The 18,488-nt window shown below is 33.7% G+C and overlaps 1 protein-coding gene across 4 annotated transcripts in view; it reads right to left on the bottom strand.

Moving 5' to 3' along the window:
• SMARCAD1 (SWI/SNF-related, matrix-associated actin-dependent regulator of chromatin, subfamily a, containing DEAD/H box 1) overlaps positions 1-18,488 on the bottom strand; it is a 77,396-nt gene that overhangs the window by 4,639 nt on the left and 54,269 nt on the right. For all 4 annotated transcript variants that reach the window (XM_039241291.1, XM_039241292.1, XM_039241289.1 and 1 more), the window contains exons 11-23: positions 14,525-14,615; positions 12,095-12,194; positions 11,343-11,402; positions 11,163-11,238; positions 9,538-9,673; positions 8,860-8,997; positions 7,074-7,169; positions 6,860-6,977; positions 6,422-6,543; positions 3,797-3,985; positions 3,060-3,178; positions 2,074-2,256; positions 1,020-1,129 (exon numbers count right to left, since the gene is read on the bottom strand). In XM_039241291.1, coding sequence (XP_039097222.1) covers positions 1,020-1,129; positions 2,074-2,256; positions 3,060-3,178; positions 3,797-3,985; positions 6,422-6,543; positions 6,860-6,977; positions 7,074-7,169; positions 8,860-8,997; positions 9,538-9,673; positions 11,163-11,238; positions 11,343-11,402; positions 12,095-12,194; positions 14,525-14,615 — 1,538 coding nt within the window. The remainder of the gene's footprint in view (positions 1-1,019; positions 1,130-2,073; positions 2,257-3,059; positions 3,179-3,796; positions 3,986-6,421; positions 6,544-6,859; positions 6,978-7,073; positions 7,170-8,859; positions 8,998-9,537; positions 9,674-11,162; positions 11,239-11,342; positions 11,403-12,094; positions 12,195-14,524; positions 14,616-18,488) is intronic.

The following is an 18,488-nucleotide window of genomic DNA, read 5'->3' on the forward strand; positions in this document are numbered from 1 at the left end:
GGGCACTTGTGGGGATGAGCACTGGGTATTATATGGAAATCAATTGACAATAAACTATTTGTAAAAAAAAAAATAAAAAATAAGTGGTCACATGCTTTTTTAAAAGGAAGGCCAGTGTGTCACTTTTATGGGGAAACTGGATGACAGAGTGGGAAGGAGTCTTTTGTTTGCCATTTCATATCTTTTGAATCTTGAATTATGTAAATGTATTATATTTCCAAAACTTTAAAATTATTCTTTTCAAAAAAGTCAAGGGGCGCCTGGGTAGCTTAGTTAGTTAAGTGTCCGACTTTCGCTTAGGTCATGATCTCGCGGTTCGTGGGTTCGAGCCCCGCGTCGGGCTCTGTGCTGACTGCCAGCTCAGAGCCTGGAGCCAATTTCAGAGTCTGTATTTCCCTCTCTCTCTGACCCTCCCCTGCTCATGCTGTCTCTCTCTCTCTCTCTCCTAGAAATAAATAAAAAATATTTAAAACAAAAACAAAACAAAACCAAAAAAAAACCCAAAAAAGTCAAGTGAAGAGAGTTCTCTTAGAGGGTTCTTTCCAGTACCCAACAAACTTCAACCTGAAATTACTAAATTTTGAGGGGTGCAGGGGAAGCATTTTTTTGCACTCTAGTGTAGTAAGTATTTACTAGTCAAAATGAAATTGTTAATGTTATAGTCCTTAATAAATTAATATCATGTTATGTATTTTAAATTTTCGGGTTCATATACATTACTTATATAGTAAGTGAGTCATAAAACTGTGGATAAAATTATAGATCTAATTTTATTTGAGGGATATTTTGGTGTCAAGAGATAAGGGATAGAAGAGCCAGAATTTTCCAAAACCGAATGTTCATATCAATTCTGTCAAAATAATCTTAGTTACTGTAGTGCTTCTGAAATGACTATGCTTATCTTCTACCAGGCCATCCCTATACTGTATTCCAGGTAAGGATTTAGACCATTTTTGTTAATTCCTTGCTACTGCTGTTTTTCATACAAATATTGACGTTTCTGCTTACAAACAACTTACCTTCATCTACTGTGGTCATATCTTGTTCTAGTTTCAATTTCTGTTGGTTAATTTTTAGCATGGATTCTTCAATTGTCCCTTGGCTTATTAATTTTATAACTAGTACTTCTCTAAAGAAAATAGAAGATATGTCCACTGGTTACTTAATATAAAACTTAGATACATATAAACTATATAAAACATCCTAGAGGTCAGTAAGAATAATGTGAAGATTGCATAATAAATATATTCCTAACTTTAAATTTCCTTTTATTCATATTATTTGGGATTAACATTTTCTGAGCATGTAACTTTTAAACATCCTTTCTTATTGATCCAAGAAGACAAAGATATCTGTACTCCAAAAATTACTAGTAAAACTTATTACAATAAACAGTTTGGGTTCAGATAGTTATTCCACTTTGAAAACGAACATGCTTTGCTCATCACGTTCCAATCAATTTAGTACAAAAAGGGAGTATAGTGAAGTACAAAGATTACACAGGCATTTTAGTCCTATAATAGGGACTGATAAATATTTGGTTCATAAATGAATTTATCAATGTCTTTTGGAAATACATACTCCACAGAGAAAACAATGATTACTGGCTACTCACATGTGAAAGCAGAGTTGAATTATAGGTATTTTCACCTCCAATGTCAAAATGAACCTTCACCTAAAATATCTACAACTAAAATAATGTGCTTCTTTAAGGATAATAGAGTAGCAATAGTATATATATTACTAAATCTATCTGGCTCTTAAATGGCCTAACAAAAAAGCCTTTTCAGTTACTAATATTTTTCAAATAGGCTGAACCATTGATAATATTCTGTTTTCGTCACTTGCAGAACTAACTGGGGTAGGGAAGGAGGTTATTTTAACTACTAGAAAACAAATACATTACATGGTGAAGTATGTCATATTCAACATTGCTGGTATGAAATACAGCAGCAGCCAGGGTTTCTTGAAAATATAACAACTGAAGAAGAATACTGACAGACTATATTCTACTACTCTATACAAATTATATAGGCATTTGGTTAAAATTAGATTTCAACTCAAAATACTTACTTAGTCTGGCCTACTCTATGGCATCTATCTTCTGCTTGTTTGTCATTATAAGGGTTACAGTCAATATCATGAAGTATAACAACATTTGCTGAAGTCAGATTGATTCCTAGGCCACCAGCTTTTGTTGACAGCAGAAACACGAAGATATCCATATCAGTATTAAACTCATCAATTAGATGAATCCTATAAGATAAATATATTAGGCTAAATTTCACTAAAATGTACACAATTAAAATTGAAAACAATCACACTACATGGAAAAAAAACCTTGAAGATGTAAATACATGCTTCTGGCACTAAAGAACGTTTCCTGCAGTAATTTTACTAAAAGACCATCTCGATTCACCAACTTCTTTTTGGTACCATATTTCTTCCTACTAACTCTCACTTTAATTCAACTATTCAGGTTTGAGTAATGATACTGGATTATTTTCTCCTTTGTTGAAGGACTTCTGCTTATCTACATTTTGTGTACGGCTTTTCAATCTTTAGCCTTTGTCAGCTTTAGCCTTCTCAGAAGTCTGTCAGCAGCTGCTCATGATACGTATGGACTAAGGACCTCACTATCAAACTAGAGCAGTGTATTCTCTTTTAGCACAAATTCTATCTTTCATGTAGGGGGAAAAATTCTGGCTGATAAAAAAACAAACCAAAAGATTTAATGAAAAGCCTAAAGTTTTAAAACAAACAATCTTGATTTAATGTAAGGTGCTTCAATGCTCTAAACAAGTTTTAAAGGGGAAAAACACCGTAAGGTACACAATTCTCATTAGATACTGAAAGATATTTGTACACAATTCAGATCAAAATCTTAAAAAAGAAAAATTTCCTTATTTTAATGCAATGATTTCAAATAACCACACAAAAGACTCAGAACAAGACAATTCAATCAAATGCTCCATATATATTTAAAAATCCTATCATTTACTCTTATTTGAAGGTGAAGTGGAGAGAGATTTTCTGAAACTAAAGTGAAGTATACGAACCTTTCAGAAATCTGGGTCTTTCCATCTAATCTGAGGTACCTATGCTGATGATGTTTTAAGAGAACCTCTAAAATATCCAGCATCATGGTAAATTGGCTAAATAATACAACTCTATCACCCTGTGAAAATACATATATGGATTAGATACATGAAAAATAAAATGATATAAGTATATAATGATCAACTGCTTCTTTAATAAAAATCAAGTATTCACAGCCAAGGTAAATTTCTTGTTATAGATATAATAAGCTTATATGTAAATAAATTATCTTAACTTCTAAACTTCAGACTTAAAATATAATTCTTAGTTTTGATTTTTAAGGACAGTTAATGAAAACAGCTACAAAAGTACTATTTGGATTATGATCTTACAAATGTACATGATTTCACAAAGAAACTATAGTAGTAGTTAAATAACTTCAAAATATCTTCAATTACTAATTTTGGGGCAAACATATAATCAATTATGAAATAATGACAACTCTGATTATTTTTTAAAAGCAACAATACAGATGTATTCTACTAGATTCTAGTTTTTTTCTGAGGCTCAAAAGAGGAAAAGGAGTCAGGAAAACATATCCCCAAATATATCCCTTAAATGGTCAAAGCATTAGTTTCTAGAAAAATGTAGAACAGCCATAGGCTACAATTTCAAGAAAGTCAAATCATGCCAGAATTATTTTAAAGAAGTTTATGTAATTGGAAAAAATTAAGAGGAATAGCTTTCTCTTTATTACCTTCTGTTTCAATTCAGACAAGATGCATCCTAAAACTCGGAATTTTCCAGAATCTAAAATCAAGTCCATGTCTAACTGGAAGCTATTGATATGTCGATATTGTTTACAAAGTACATGTAATTCAAAGTCTGTCATAACTTCCATATCTTCAAAGATCAAGTCAGGATTAGCCTCACAATGTGTAGGTTCCTCAAAACAAAACAAAATACACACTTAAAAATGAAGACAATTTATAGTATGATCAGAACACTGAAAATTGTTCACATCTGATAAAACAGCTAAATATATATCAGTGCAACCAATTTAGCAAAGGAAAATAATACTCAGTTTTTAAGTACAATAAAAAGGGGAGAGTTCTTAATGCTTTAGAGATAACATGCTGAAATATTCAGAGATGAAATAATGTCTAGAATTTGGTTCAAAATACTCCTAAAGACGGGTCTAGATGAAATGAGTAGTGTCATTCCAGATAATAAATGTAAAAGAAAATGCGTGAAGTTTATATGGACATAAAATTTCATTATATGATTCTACTTTTACACACTTGAAATTTTCCATAATATATTTAAAATAATATAAAAACATTTAAAACAGAAAATAATTGCTTTTAACACCAAAATCTATAAAGGAGAACTATGCATGGGTGCTAAGGGAGAATGAGGCAAAAACAAAGATTAATTAAAACTATGGGCAAGGGGCACCTATGTGGCTCAGTTGGTTAAGCGACCTACTCTTAATTTTGGTTCAGGTCATGATCTAACGGTTCGTGGGTTCAAGCCCCACATTGGGCTCTGCGCTGACAGCAGAGCCAGACTTGGGATTCTCTCCTGCCCTCTCTCTCTGTTCCTACCCATCCACCATGTACTCTAAGTACATAAACATGAAAAAAATAAACTACAGACAAAATATAATAAAGAAAAAAATGAAGAAAACAAATGAAGACAATCAGAGGACATAAAACCTCAGGGATCTTTTTGGTAAAAAATAAAGAAAGAAGTGCATTATGGAAGTCTCAATAAGGAGTTGGCAAATTTCCTGTAAAGGGACAGACAGTAAGTAACTTAGGTAGGCTCTATAGGGAAAATGATTGTTTTGCCAACTACTCAACTTTGCACCTGTACAGGCACAATGCTGTTTCACTTTTTTTGTGTTTCACAGATAATGTATTTTTTTTTTTTTTTTTTACAAATCGAAGGTTTGTGGCAACCCTGTGTTGACCGTCTGCTGACACCATTTTTCTAAAAATTTTTGTTCACTTTGTCTCTCTAAGTTTTAAAATATTTCAAAATTTTTCATTACTATTATATTTGTTATGATGATCAGTGACTACGACTCGCTGAAAGCTCAGATGTCAATAGCATTGTTTTAGCAATAAAATATTTTTAAATTAAGGTATGCACACTTTTTTTAGGAGTTATGCTATAATGCATTTAACTGACTACAGTACAGTATAAATATAACTTGTATTATTTTTTAATTAAAAAATTTTTAATGTTTTTGTTTATTTTTTAGAGACAGAGAGACAGAGCATGAGTGGAGGAGAAAGAGGGAGACACAGAATCCAAAGCAGGCTCCAGGCTCTGAACTGTCAGCACAAAGCCCAACATGGGGCTCGAACTCACCAACTGCAAGATCATGATCTGAGCCAAAGTCGGTTACTTAACCAACTGAGCCACCCAGCTACCTCTAAACATAACTTTTATATTCATGAGGAAACAAAAAAATTCCTCTGACTTGCTTTATTGTGGTGGTCTGGAACCAAGCCTGCAATATCTCTAAGGAAGTAGTCACAGACAAAAAATAGAAACAGAAGACCTGTGTGTTAAAATAAAACTTTATTTACAAAAATAGCCCATTATAGCCATAGTTTGCCAATTTCTGATATATACTGTCAGTCCTCTTGGTTCTTACGTTCTTCACATTGTCTTTTTTTTTTTAATTTTTCTTAATGTTTATTTATTTCTGAGAGAAAAAGACAGAGTGTGAATGAGGGAAGGGTGAAGAGAGAGAGAGACGGAGAATCTGAAAAGACTTCAGTCTCTGAGCTGTCAGCACAGAGCCTAATATAGGGCTTGAACTCACGAGGTGTGAGGTATGACCCGAGCTGAAGTTGGACACTTAACCAACTGAGGCAGCCAGGCACCCCATCTTGAACTTTGTCTTAGAAATAAAAATGCAGGATGCCTGGATGGCTCAACTGGTTAAGCATCTGGCTTCAGCTCAGGTCATGATCTCATGGTTTAAGTCCTGCATCGGTTTCTCTGCTGTCAGCGCAGAGCCTGGTTCAAATCCTCTGTCCCTCCCTCTCTCTGTCCCTCCCCTGCTCTCTCTCTAAAATAAACATTAAAAAAAATTTAGGGTGCCTGGGTGGCTCAGTTGTTAAGCAGCTGGCTTCGGCTCAGGTCACAATTTCTGGTTCTTGAGCTCGAGCCCTGCATGGGGTGAGCCCCACTTCTCTCTCTCCCCCTCTCTCTCTGCCCCCACTCACTTGTGCCCTCTCTCAAAAAATAAAATACATAAAAATAAAAATGCTTTTCTTAAATATGGAGCCAATATGCTCATTAGGTTTAACATTATGTTTAATAGTGTAATAAAGTTTAGTGTTAACATATATGAAATCCTTACCTTTAGCATAAGCTGAGACATTTCCTTGAGCTTTTCAGCTGTGTAATATTGGCGATGTAATAAAGGATGATTGGCCATTTTTCTCAATTGCATCATTACATTGCACATCTCTGTGTTTTTTTCTGCGATCCAAAGAACACACATAAAAAAAACCCCAAAACCAAAAAGCCCACTTTAGATGCTGTCTCCCCATTCTGCCCCTCCCTCGCATGTGCGTGCTCTCATTCCATTTCTCAAAAATAAACAACAAAAAAACCCACAATCCCTAGCTGATAGCTGTTTGCTGAAATATAGCTCAATGCAAACAAAAGTTTAAAATTATTTCTTCAAATTCTAACTAATTTAAAAAATGGACAAATCCCATCATAACATGACTAAACAAAATGCAGTCCCAGTATGGATTATTTTTCACATGAAACTGTAAAAATCAAATTATACCCATATTATTGATAGATTTTTTTAATCTGTTGAAAAGACCCAAATAGAGCTGCTCCTGTTTTTCTGACATTGCACACAGTTCAATTCGATCTTTCTTGGGAGGTAGCTGCTTGAGAACCTGGGAAAGGAAAACAGTTTAAGCAGATCATTCATCAAATAAAGAAGAAAACAGATTTAAAAAAATCATAATAAAAAATATGCAAATAAGAGTTACCTCTTCTTTTACCCTTCTGAGAATAAATGGTTTTATAATTTGTTTTGCATGTGCTATTCTCTCTTTTTCATATATACTTTGCTCATCTGCTGATTTCTAAGTAAAAAAAGAACATATCCTTTTAGAAATTATTCATTTAAATGATCACATAACAATATTACAGTAACATGAAAATCATCCTCACAACCATCGGGAGTTATTTTCCAGAAACTCACTTCATTCTAAATGGAGTATCACATGTCAACTCTGGGCTATATAATCTACTTCTTCAAGCTACATATGTATTTTGAAGTTTCCTGTATTCTGCTAATGAAATTGAACTGTTCTAGGATGCTGTTCAAGTCATTAAGTCATAACTAATGAGTCATAACAAATTACCAGATAGCTCTCATGAGAGAGAGAGAGAGAGAGAGAGAGAGAGAAAGTGTGTGTGTGTGTGTGTGTGTGTGTGTGTATGTGTGTGTGTGTGTAACAGGGTGGGAAGAAGAGAAGAGGAAGAGAAAGAGAGATAGGTACGAAATTTATGTTTGTAGAAAATGACACCAAAAGAAACGTAGTGCCAAGGATGTAAACTATACAGTCTAAAAGAAAAGGATGATTCCTAGTCAAAGCCTGTTAATTTTGGAGATTTAAAGAAGTGGAATTTTACTCTAAGAAGTGAAGGAAGTCCTCTATATTCTATAATCTGCTCGGCCATCAAGTGGGAGTGAATCCATTAGTGAAAGTTTAAAAGGCAGTTAATTTGCAGTGGAAGACCATCACAGGAAATTCTTGGAAAATACGTGAGAGTTGGGAGACAGCTGAGAATGTATATAAACATTGCTGTACTAGAAAATTTAGGCGTCCCTGAAGATTATACTGTACTTTTAAGTTTATTTATTTATTTTGAGAGAGAGAGAGAGAGAGAGCACAAGTGAGAAGGGGAGGGGCAGAGAGAGTATATCCCAAGTAAGCTCCATACTGTCAGCACAAAGCCTGATGCAGGTCTTGAACCCACAAACCATGAGATCGTGACCTGAGCCGAAATGAAGAGTCAGACACCCAACCAACTGATCCACCCAAGCAAAGCCTGTACTTTTTCTAAGCAAGAGAGAAAATTAACCAGATTTTCTGCTATATAAAATTTAACTGTGGGGTGCTTGGGTGGCTCAGTTGGTTAAGTATCTGACTTCAGCTCAGGTCATGATCTCACAGGCCATAGGTTCGAGCCCTGTGTCAGGCTCTGTGCTGACAGCTCAGAGCCTGGAGCCTGATTCAGATTCTGTGTCTCCCTCTCTCTCTGCCTCTCCCCTGCTCACACTCTTTCTCAAAAATAAACATAAACAAAGTTTAAAAAAAGAACTTAACTTTTAGACATTGTTATTGAAATTTTATTTCAAAATACAGTTTCCAGTATAGGAATTTTCTGGACATTCTACCTCTGTCCAGTTCTACAGTTTACCTATATAAAGAAATGGTACTAATTTACCCAACTTTAATAAGGCAAATGCAATGACCAAGTTTTCCACAAATATCATGTATCTCAGCTCTCCACTAATCTAAAATTGTCATTTCAGAAAATCAGTATATTAAAACCAAACTTTTAGACATTATAGAAGTTACCAACTTATTTCCCATTGTATTCTGGCTGACTTCCCAATTCACCAAAATACAGGGATATCAACTACTTAAACTTATTTGATAGCACTTTACAATATGAAAACAAGAAAAAAAGATAAAAATAGAAAAATAGCCCACATAAAACACAAAATACCGATTTGGGAGAAAATAATAAAGTTATGCTTACTGTCTTAGAAGAAAACATTCTTCGTATTTCACTGGTGCTACTACTGAACATGTGTGGCATAACGAAATTTAATAGTGACATGAGTTCTAACAGATTATTCTGTACAGGTGTGCCTGTGAGCAGCAAACGGTTATTTGCCTGTGAATGAACAAAAGTACAATTTAGATTAGTTTCTTTTAAGAGCCAAATTCTTCTTGTCTACATTCCTCAGAGGGGGAAGAAGTTAAGACCATTATTAATAATGTAACATTCTCTGATGAAAGATTAGTAATTAAGAAAAATTATCATCTAATCTATTTTAAGGTAGAATGTATAAAAATAATGGTCTCATTTTGTATATAGGTAACTTATGTCCTCAAATCACTTTTATGAGGTAATGAAAGTAGATTATATTCGATTTTCATAAAGTTCATCACATAGAACAGGGGTTTGCAAATTGAGGCTCATGAGCTAAAAAAATGATTTTTATATTTTTAAAGGGTTGGTTAAAAATGAAAAAACAAAACAAAAACAAAGAAGAAGTGGCAGAAGCTTAATGACCCACAAGGCATGAAATATTTATTACCTGGATCTTTACAGAACAAGTTTGCTGACCCCTGTTATCAAATACTAAACACATTAAAACACATAACCAGAGCTTCATTTTAATTGGGATAAATTCACAAAGTCTTCTCTTACATTAATTGTCATGAGGTGCTGGTAGCGGATAGAGCCCATATTCTTCAGCATATGGCCCTCATCAAAAATTGCGTAATTAAGTTTCAGCCTTCGAAACAGACTACGATCATCAGAACTGCTGATTGCACAATTATACCTGTCACCAAAAAAAAAAAAAAAAAATTGTCAAAGGTTATACTTTTAAGAGCCTGGACCACAGTGAGATTTAATGTTTTATAAAATTATCTTTATTTATACAATTTTAATAACCAGTACTTAAAAGATACTACTAGACATAGTTGGTGTTCAAATAAATACTGATGCACTTGTATCCAATAATTATTTACATATATGTAACCAAGTTATAAAACATGCAATATGTAGGTAAAAGAAAATTTAAATATTACAATTAGTCAACATCTACACACCTAGGAAGAAGGCAATTTGGGTATAACTTATATGTGGAAAAAAAGACACGAAATTAAACATTTATTAAGTACATAATACTATTAAAGGAGTAGAGTACATCCAAGAAAAAAGTTAATAGCAGCTAGCGGTACTAGACTACATACAAAAATAAAGTCCATTTTATTTAGAAAAGATGAACTTTGGATGAATGCTTTTAATCATGCCTCCTACAGAAGTCAGTAGGGGAAATAATAAATACTAAGAGTTAACATGCAGATTAAAATAACCTTTATTTAAAAATGCAACATGGGGCGCCTGGGTGGCTTAGTCGGTTAAGCGTCCGACTTTCGCTTAGGTCATGATCTCGCGCTTCGTGGGTTCGAGCCTTGCATCGGGCTCTGTGCTGACTGCCAGCTCAGAGCCTGGAGCCTGTTTCAGTCTGTGACTCCCTCTCTCTCTGACCCTCCCCTGCTCACGCTGTCTCTCTCTCTCTCCTAGAAATAAATAAAACATTTAAAAAAAAAGAAATAAATAAAAATATAAAAATAAAAATGCAACATGAAGAGCATTAAATTCTCTGCTAAATATTTTTTATTGTTTATTTTTGAGAGAGAGAGACAGAGCATGAGTAGGGGAGGGGCAGAGAGACAGAGACAAAGGATCCAGGCTCTGAGCTATAAGGACAGAGCCCAATGCTCTCGAGCCTGAGCTGTTGAGATCATGACCTGAGCAGAAGTCTAATGAGCCACTCAGCTGCCCCTCTGCTAAATATTTATGCTAAACAGCTACTAGACCAAGTAATGATTAATTTGGTGGAAAGTTATGTCTCCCATCCTTACTTCTATTTTAAATCAATTCCTTCATTTAGAGAGTGAAATTTCACTGTATTTATTAATACTAAATTATTAATGATGAATAACTGACATAAGTCAGAAATATTAAAAATCATTTCAGTGGGATATCTTAAATTTTACTTTAAATTTAACGGAGTCTTGTAAATCTACGCTTTCAATCAAGTGGACAAAGTCTTTTTATAACCATTAATAGTCATCTGTTGTACTATTAAAAAATCGAAAAATGCCCAAATTTTCAACATAAATCATTCCATTACTTTTGTTGGATAGTTCTTAGCATAAATTTTCCTTCATGCTACTACTAAGATATTTTAAATATATTTTTAAAAATTTGAGGGTCACACAAATTTTTCCTGCTCAAATATGCTTTGTCCCCATACTTACGTGGTCACAATTACATTATATTCTTCATATTTACTATGGATGTTATATCTAATCTGTTTACGTTCTTCTTGAGAGCCTACGATTTAAAAACACCACACACATATTGATTATATTTACTGTACTTTAGTGTATGTTAGGATTTTAAAGAAGTTTCCAATTAAAGCAAAATGACATTCTTACCATAATAACAGAGCACCTTTAAAGTGGGGCACCATAAATTAACTTCTCTTAACCAATTATCTATGAAGCAAAAGAGATATTACTTGCAACTATTACAACAGGTTATGTGTATGCAGTGAAATGAGTTCTATCTATAAATTCTTTTGCAAAATAATGAGATTAAAAAAAAAAATCACAGACCCTTCACAATTTTATTCCTGATGATTAAAATAACGTTGAAAAGGCATAAAATGAAAGGCAAATGACCAACCATTTTATTTATAGGTCATTATTAATTTCCATTTTAAAGAGTTGTTTTGGATTATGTTCATGCGTATATTCTCTTACTCTAGTCAACATCCAATTAGTTAAGAAAAAAGAGTAACTTCAGTGTGGATGAACTATATACTTTCTGATTCTATAAATTTAACTATAAACATAAAGGCAATTATTTCTCTTAAGTTACTCATCAAAACAATTTTTTTTTCATTAAAACAACTTTCTAAAAGTATTATAAAAACAAAAGATCTTATTGATGGTCCCTGATCCATAATACTTCAAAAGCTGAGTAAGTGACTTGTATTGGAGTTATTTTACTTTAAAAGATGTCCAATACAACGAAACACATACATACATATACACAAAGGGGGGAAAAAGTGTAAGGTGACCACAGAATTAATATTCACCTCCACAAACTAAGAAATCACAGAGATTTTCCTCTCCCTATACACAACACTATACCGTCAAGTGAGGTTGTCCACAGTATTACAAACCTATAGTTGATGCTGGAACAACGATCAAATGAGGACCTTTATTACCCTCCTGATAGAGGTATGCCAGGAATGCAATGGCTTGAATAGTTTTTCCTAGGCCCTAAAATTAAATGTTTAAAAGACAAATATATGAAATTTTAAAATAAAAAAATAAAGGAAAACACAAAGGAAAAAGAATACTTCTGGTTTTATTTATATTTGACTCCCCATAATAACTCTATGAAAATTCTATGTTCTTAGTTCTCAATGACAGATAAAACAGATCATAATATCTAACTCGGTTTACTGAGCGGGAGATATCAGTTTAATGCTTCATTACATATGAAACACACTAATATGGAAGAGCTTTGCAATGCACATAAAGGATATAATTTTGGTAACTATTCATATGAAACAAATATTTAATACATACTGAACAGATTAAGAACAATGTCCCAATCACTAATCAGATCATGTGCCTATCCAACTACCCACAAATTTCACTTCTAAGAGTATATTCAAGAGATATGAGAACATAGATACACAAAGAACTTGGGTAAGAATGTTGACAGTAGCCAAACACAGGAAATGACTTAAATGACCTTCAACAGGAAAATGAATACACAAGTTGCAACATATTTATACTATGGACTACTACATACGAATCAGAAACCAAACTACTGATAACATACATGGATGAATCTCTATAACTTTATCATGCACCAAATGAACCAGAAATAAAAGGTATATACTCTATGGCACTATTTATATAAAGTTCAAAATTAAAAAAAAAAATCTATGGTTATAGGCATCAGAATAGTGGGTGGTAATGACTGAAAAGAGGCATGAGGGAATGTTCCTGGGAGGATGGAAATGTTGACCTGGGAAGTAGTCACATGGGTGCACATATATGTAAAAAGTCACTAAGCTGAACACTTGTGTATTTTTTGCAAGTAAATTAAATATAAGTGAAGTAGGGTTTATTTTTAGGCTATTGAGGAGGTTTAGCTAAACATTACCAGCTGTGATAAACTGAACGGCCTTTATTCATGTGTTGAAGCCCTACTACCCAATATGACTATACTTGGAGATAGGCTCTTTAAGGAGGTAATTAAGGTTAAATGAGATCACAAGGATGGGGACCCAATTCCCACTGTCTGAGAAGAAGACACCAGAGATGTGTGAGCACACAGAAAAAGACATGTGAGGACATAGCAAGAAGGTAGCCAACTGCAAACTAAGGCTAGAGGCCACAGGAGAAACCAAATCTGCCAACATCTTGATCTTAGACTTCTAGTCTCCATAGCTGTGAGAAATAAATTTCTGTTGTTTAAGCCACCCAGTCTTTGGTCTTTTATTATGGGAGCGCTAGCAGGACAGGCAAGACACTAATTTATAAATATTGTGTTTTACAGGTTACAAGAACAGTTTCACATATTATATACATCATTTGATGCCAAATATAATCTTATGATACAGAAATTACCTGTTTTATTAATATTGGCTGAGAAGGTGATCTGGTAAAGATTAGCCCATGAAAAGCAAAGGTTTGGGGCTCCGAACCCAGATTTGATTCTCAAGTCCAACTTTCCACACCTGTAATGCTCTATATTCTGTATCTAATTCTATAACCATTTGAAACCCTGCATATATACTGTTTTCTATCAGATAAAGAGCATCTCTGTTACAATGATAATACAATGTATATGTGAGAATAGTCTTAAAGTACAAAAGATTAGTAGAAGCTAACTACAGAATAAGGATCACTATGTTTGTTTTGAAAATGTAATACACAATGTAATACATATGTATTTAATAAGCATTTTCTCCACTGAACTTTTTAACAGGACATTAAGATTAGATTAAAGGTCAAGTTTCTATTTGACAATAAGTAAACTACTGGGTGTAATGAACTTCCTAAGCTTAGCGTCAAGCAAATGTGACTTGGGAAAATAAAACAAACTCAGAAACAACAAAAAAATGGCTGAATTGATGTTGCTGATAAATGTGTGGGTTTACAGGTCTCTATAAATTTTCAAGGTAGCCATAGAAAAAAACATAAAACAAGTCTTAGTATTATATATATATGTGTGTGTGTAAATACAAACACACACCTGCAAAAGAAACTAATCCCAAAAGATATACACCAAAACAGTACTTATTTCAAGGTGAGAAGAGTATGAGGGATCTTGATTTTTTTTTTTTTGTATTTTTACATAATGTCTAATTTTTAAAACATATATTAATTTGATAACCAGAAAGAAAGTAAAAAGCCCATTTTCATTTTGGGGGACGAGGTGGGGAGCTAAGAGAAGCAACAGAAAATAGAAGGGGTTACTGGAGTAATAAAATACTGGTGAGAGCAGTAAGCTCTCAAGGGAAATTTTTATTTTTTAAATGAGAGCAAATGTGCCTTTTAATGATGAATCCCAGAAAGAGAATACTACTTACCATTTCATCTGCCAAAATGCCATTAAGTCCATGTTTATGTACCAATGCCAGCCAATTCAAACCAACCTTCTGATAGGGCTTGAGTGACAAACTGGTAAAGAGAGTTACCATAAATTACAGATTTATACTTCTATACTTTTATACTCTACTAGTTTTCTGACATGAGGTTTAAGTTTACAATGCACACAAAAAGTGAAATACCTAGGTCAAATCTTACCTTTTAATTTAGAAGCTATTTACACTTAGTTAAGAAAAAGAGCCCAAAACACAATGCATTTTTTTGTTTTCTCAAATTTTATTTTGTATTGACTTATTTTTTTCTGGCTCTAAGAATTACAAAAAAATTTTTTCCATATTCAGTCATAATATAATGCCACCAATTCAATTCCATAAATGATCAGAATATTACCTATAACATATTACTAACCTAATCTTTATACTAGAAAATGGTGTTGTACAGATCTGAATTTTACCACATTAAGGAACTTCAAATATTAGGACAATACAAGCTTAATTTGCCTCTTTGACAGGTTGACTGAATAAACACTTTCTGAATCAATGTCAGTCACCTCTAATGTCAGTGGTATGTGTATCTGGAAGGTGCATATATGTGTTTGTGTTTGACTATATGAATGTAGATTTGTGAGACATCAAAGACCATCAAAAAGTAGAAAGCAGCAGGCAAGGGTCAAAAATCTCATTTAATTTGGAAACATATAATTTGGAAATAACTTGTTTGGAAGATAATATGGGATGGTTATGATCAATGCAAACAATTATTTTTTTCCTAAAAGTTCAAGTGGTTAAAATAGCAATTATTACTAAACACCTATTACATATAGATTACAAAAATAGCATTGTCAAGCACCACCTCATTTAATCTTTTAATATCCATGAAGATTGCCTTTTAACATTATTTTAAACAGATGAAAAACCTGACATTAGTAATTTGCCTGAGGCTGCATAGCTACTAAGTGTTATGGATGGCTACGATTTTAACTAAGGAAGTCCATCTCACTCAGAAGTTAATTCTTGGGGCACCTGGGTGGCTCAGTCGGTTAAGCGGCAAGCTTCAGCTCAGGTCATGGTCTCACAGTTGGTGGATTCAAGCCCCGTGTCAGGCTCTGTGCTGACAGCTCAGAGCCTGGAACCTGCTTTGGATTCTGTGTCTCTCTCTCTCTCTCTCTCTGCCCCTCCCCCCCTTATGCTTTGTTTCTCTAGCTCTCAAAAATAAATAAACAAAAAAAATTTTTTAAGTTTATTGTTATATTCACTAGGTCAGCACATAACACATATTAACATGAAAAGCTAGGACAAAGCCATATGTCTCATTCTCTAGCTTTTATCCTCTCCCCTTAATTTCCTATTATACCCATCCTATCTGTACATAGGTAAGTGGTCTGGACACAGCTATGATATAATAAAATGGTGAAAGGACCAAATTCTAAAATCAAAATACTTTAATTAGAATGGGGTAAAAGAGGTGAGGCAGAAAGATATCCATCTTAAATTAGAAATACATTTGGGGGCGCCTGGGCGGGCCACTTGGTTAAGCATCCGACTTCAGCTCAGGTCATGATCTACACTTCAGGAGTCTGAGTCCTGCGTCAGGCTCTGTGCTGACAGCTTTGGATTCTGTGTCTCCTCTCTCTGTCCCTCCTCTACTCACACTCTCTCCCCTTCTTCTCAAAAATGAATAAAACATTAAAAGAAAAAAATTCAAAAATAAAATAAAAATAAAAATAATTAAAAGTATTGGTGGGGTAAAAATCAGCAGTATTGCTGAAGTCTTTACAGTTCATTTTTTAAAATGTCTTTGCTTTCCCGAACAATGTAATTTCTACTGCCACTACAAAAGTAATGACAAATAAAACATATTATCATAGATGTATTAATTTCCATATCCAAATGAATTTTCTACAATCATGGTGAAAGTAAATGCTCATACTGGAATGTTTACTCTATTTGAGACACAATGCCATGGGCATGACATACATTATTACTTCATTTAATCTAACCACAAAGCATATAAGATTACAATCCCCATTTTTAGAGATGGCCCAATCTCTGGGGCTCGGAGGAGGGAAGTAATTTGCCCAGGGTAACACTATCCAAATGCATGTCTGCAGTGGCATAGACCGTATCCGCTCCAGGTCTGATCCAAGCTCAGCCCTAAAGAGCAAAACATGAAAAAGTTCTCTCCTTCTGACCCACCCATCTATGGCCAAAACTGAGTTCTTTATTATTTTTGAGCTCTTCTCAATGTCTTAAATCATCCCACACATATAAGGTTCGTATTTTATGAAAATGAAGAAACTTGGTAAGGTGGGCATAGCACATCATTTATAAATGCATCAAAGGGCCAAGCATGCTCTCCCAACATCTATCACAAACAGCCAAGAAATACTGAGAAACTAGTATAACTGTTAAAATATTCTTCACTATACATAAAACTTTAAAGAGTGTTGAAGGAATTTTGAGAAGCATAGTTTTTCAATCAAATAAAAATGGCTTTACCCATAATCACAAAGCGGCTCTGATGGCTGTTTTTGATCAAGACACTAAATAGCTTTGTTATATTGAAATATTTGTTTTAAAAATACAAGTGTTTGTGTGTGCACTTGTGTATACACACATATATATTTTGTGTGTACATGCTCCTCTGCTGGATTTACCTAAGCTTCTAGTAACTTTTTGTTGCTTAGTATCCCAACAGTGCTGCCCATTACAGAGCCTTTCTTCACAAGACAAAAGAACAAAGAAAATGAAATTTTGGAAAAGATGTTTTAAATCCAATTCACTTGTTATGACAAAATTGTTAAATAGGGCAGCTGTATTCTTTCTCTAACAGGGTCTAATATTTAGATGCTGTACAATCATACCTTCCATTCATTCTGACATTCTATAGTTTTCTAAGAATTCTCATGACTGCATATGAACCCTCCCCCCACCAGTTTACAGATAAAAACGTAATCTGTCCGGGATTCCCCAAATGGTAAGAACTATAGCCCAAGCCTTCTGAATTAGTTTAAGTGCTCTCTTCTCATCAGCAGACCATAAGTATCTTTAAACTCAACGTTTCTCTACCTCTCTCTAAGGAAATAAGTGATTTTAATATTTTCTGAGACCACGAAAGAAAATGAGGCAGCACATTATTTTGAAGTTACTTGTTTTGCTAAAAGAAAAGAAAACCATCCTTCCAGAGTCATGATTTCTTTTCAGAGTGAAAATTAAATTGGGTTTAAATCTGTGAGAGAAACTGGTATCAACATTTTGAAAGGTGAGATAAGCCTGAAATGGAAATAAAATGCTAAATTTGAGTTTAAAATGCAGAAATAGTCTAGGGAGACTTGTGGCAAGCAGTTTATATGAAACAAGATTAGGGATACTAGATGACCAAAAGCTCTATATTCCCTAAGTGTGACAACATTAGTTTGTACTAACAACAGTATCCAAACAGCTAAAATATTTACATCATAGTACTTGGAGTTACTCAAGGCATCTGCAGTACTGATCTGCATTCACATCACTGTCAAATGGCTTCACAGCAACTGTTTAGAACATGACAGGGAACCATCCCATCAAGTTGAGGACAAACAAAATCAGAATAACCTGGGTAGATTTAACCCAAAAAAGACAGGACACGTATAATTAAACATTTTATATTGAACATCTGAGAAATCTTTTCAAATAAAACAATTTAAAGCTAATATATTTTAGATCAACTGCTAAAGTTTGAGAGATGACTACATTAATGATATGAATAAAAAGGGAGAAATATTGAGGTTTTTTTTTTCTTTTCCCTCACTGTATTATTATATTTTAACTTTAGATATCATCAGTTTTGACATTTTAAAATAAAAATTATGAATGTAATGGTTTTGAGAGTTGAGATACATGCAAGAAATTTTATTTTCCTCTGCAAAAACTTCATTTTTAATAAGGATTTTGGTAGGTCTGTATG

Source organism: Hyaena hyaena, unplaced genomic scaffold, assembly GCF_003009895.1.
Source record: "Hyaena hyaena isolate Hyena2069 unplaced genomic scaffold, ASM300989v1 scaffold_191, whole genome shotgun sequence".
In the NCBI taxonomy this organism is placed as follows: Eukaryota; Metazoa; Chordata; class Mammalia; order Carnivora; family Hyaenidae; genus Hyaena; species Hyaena hyaena.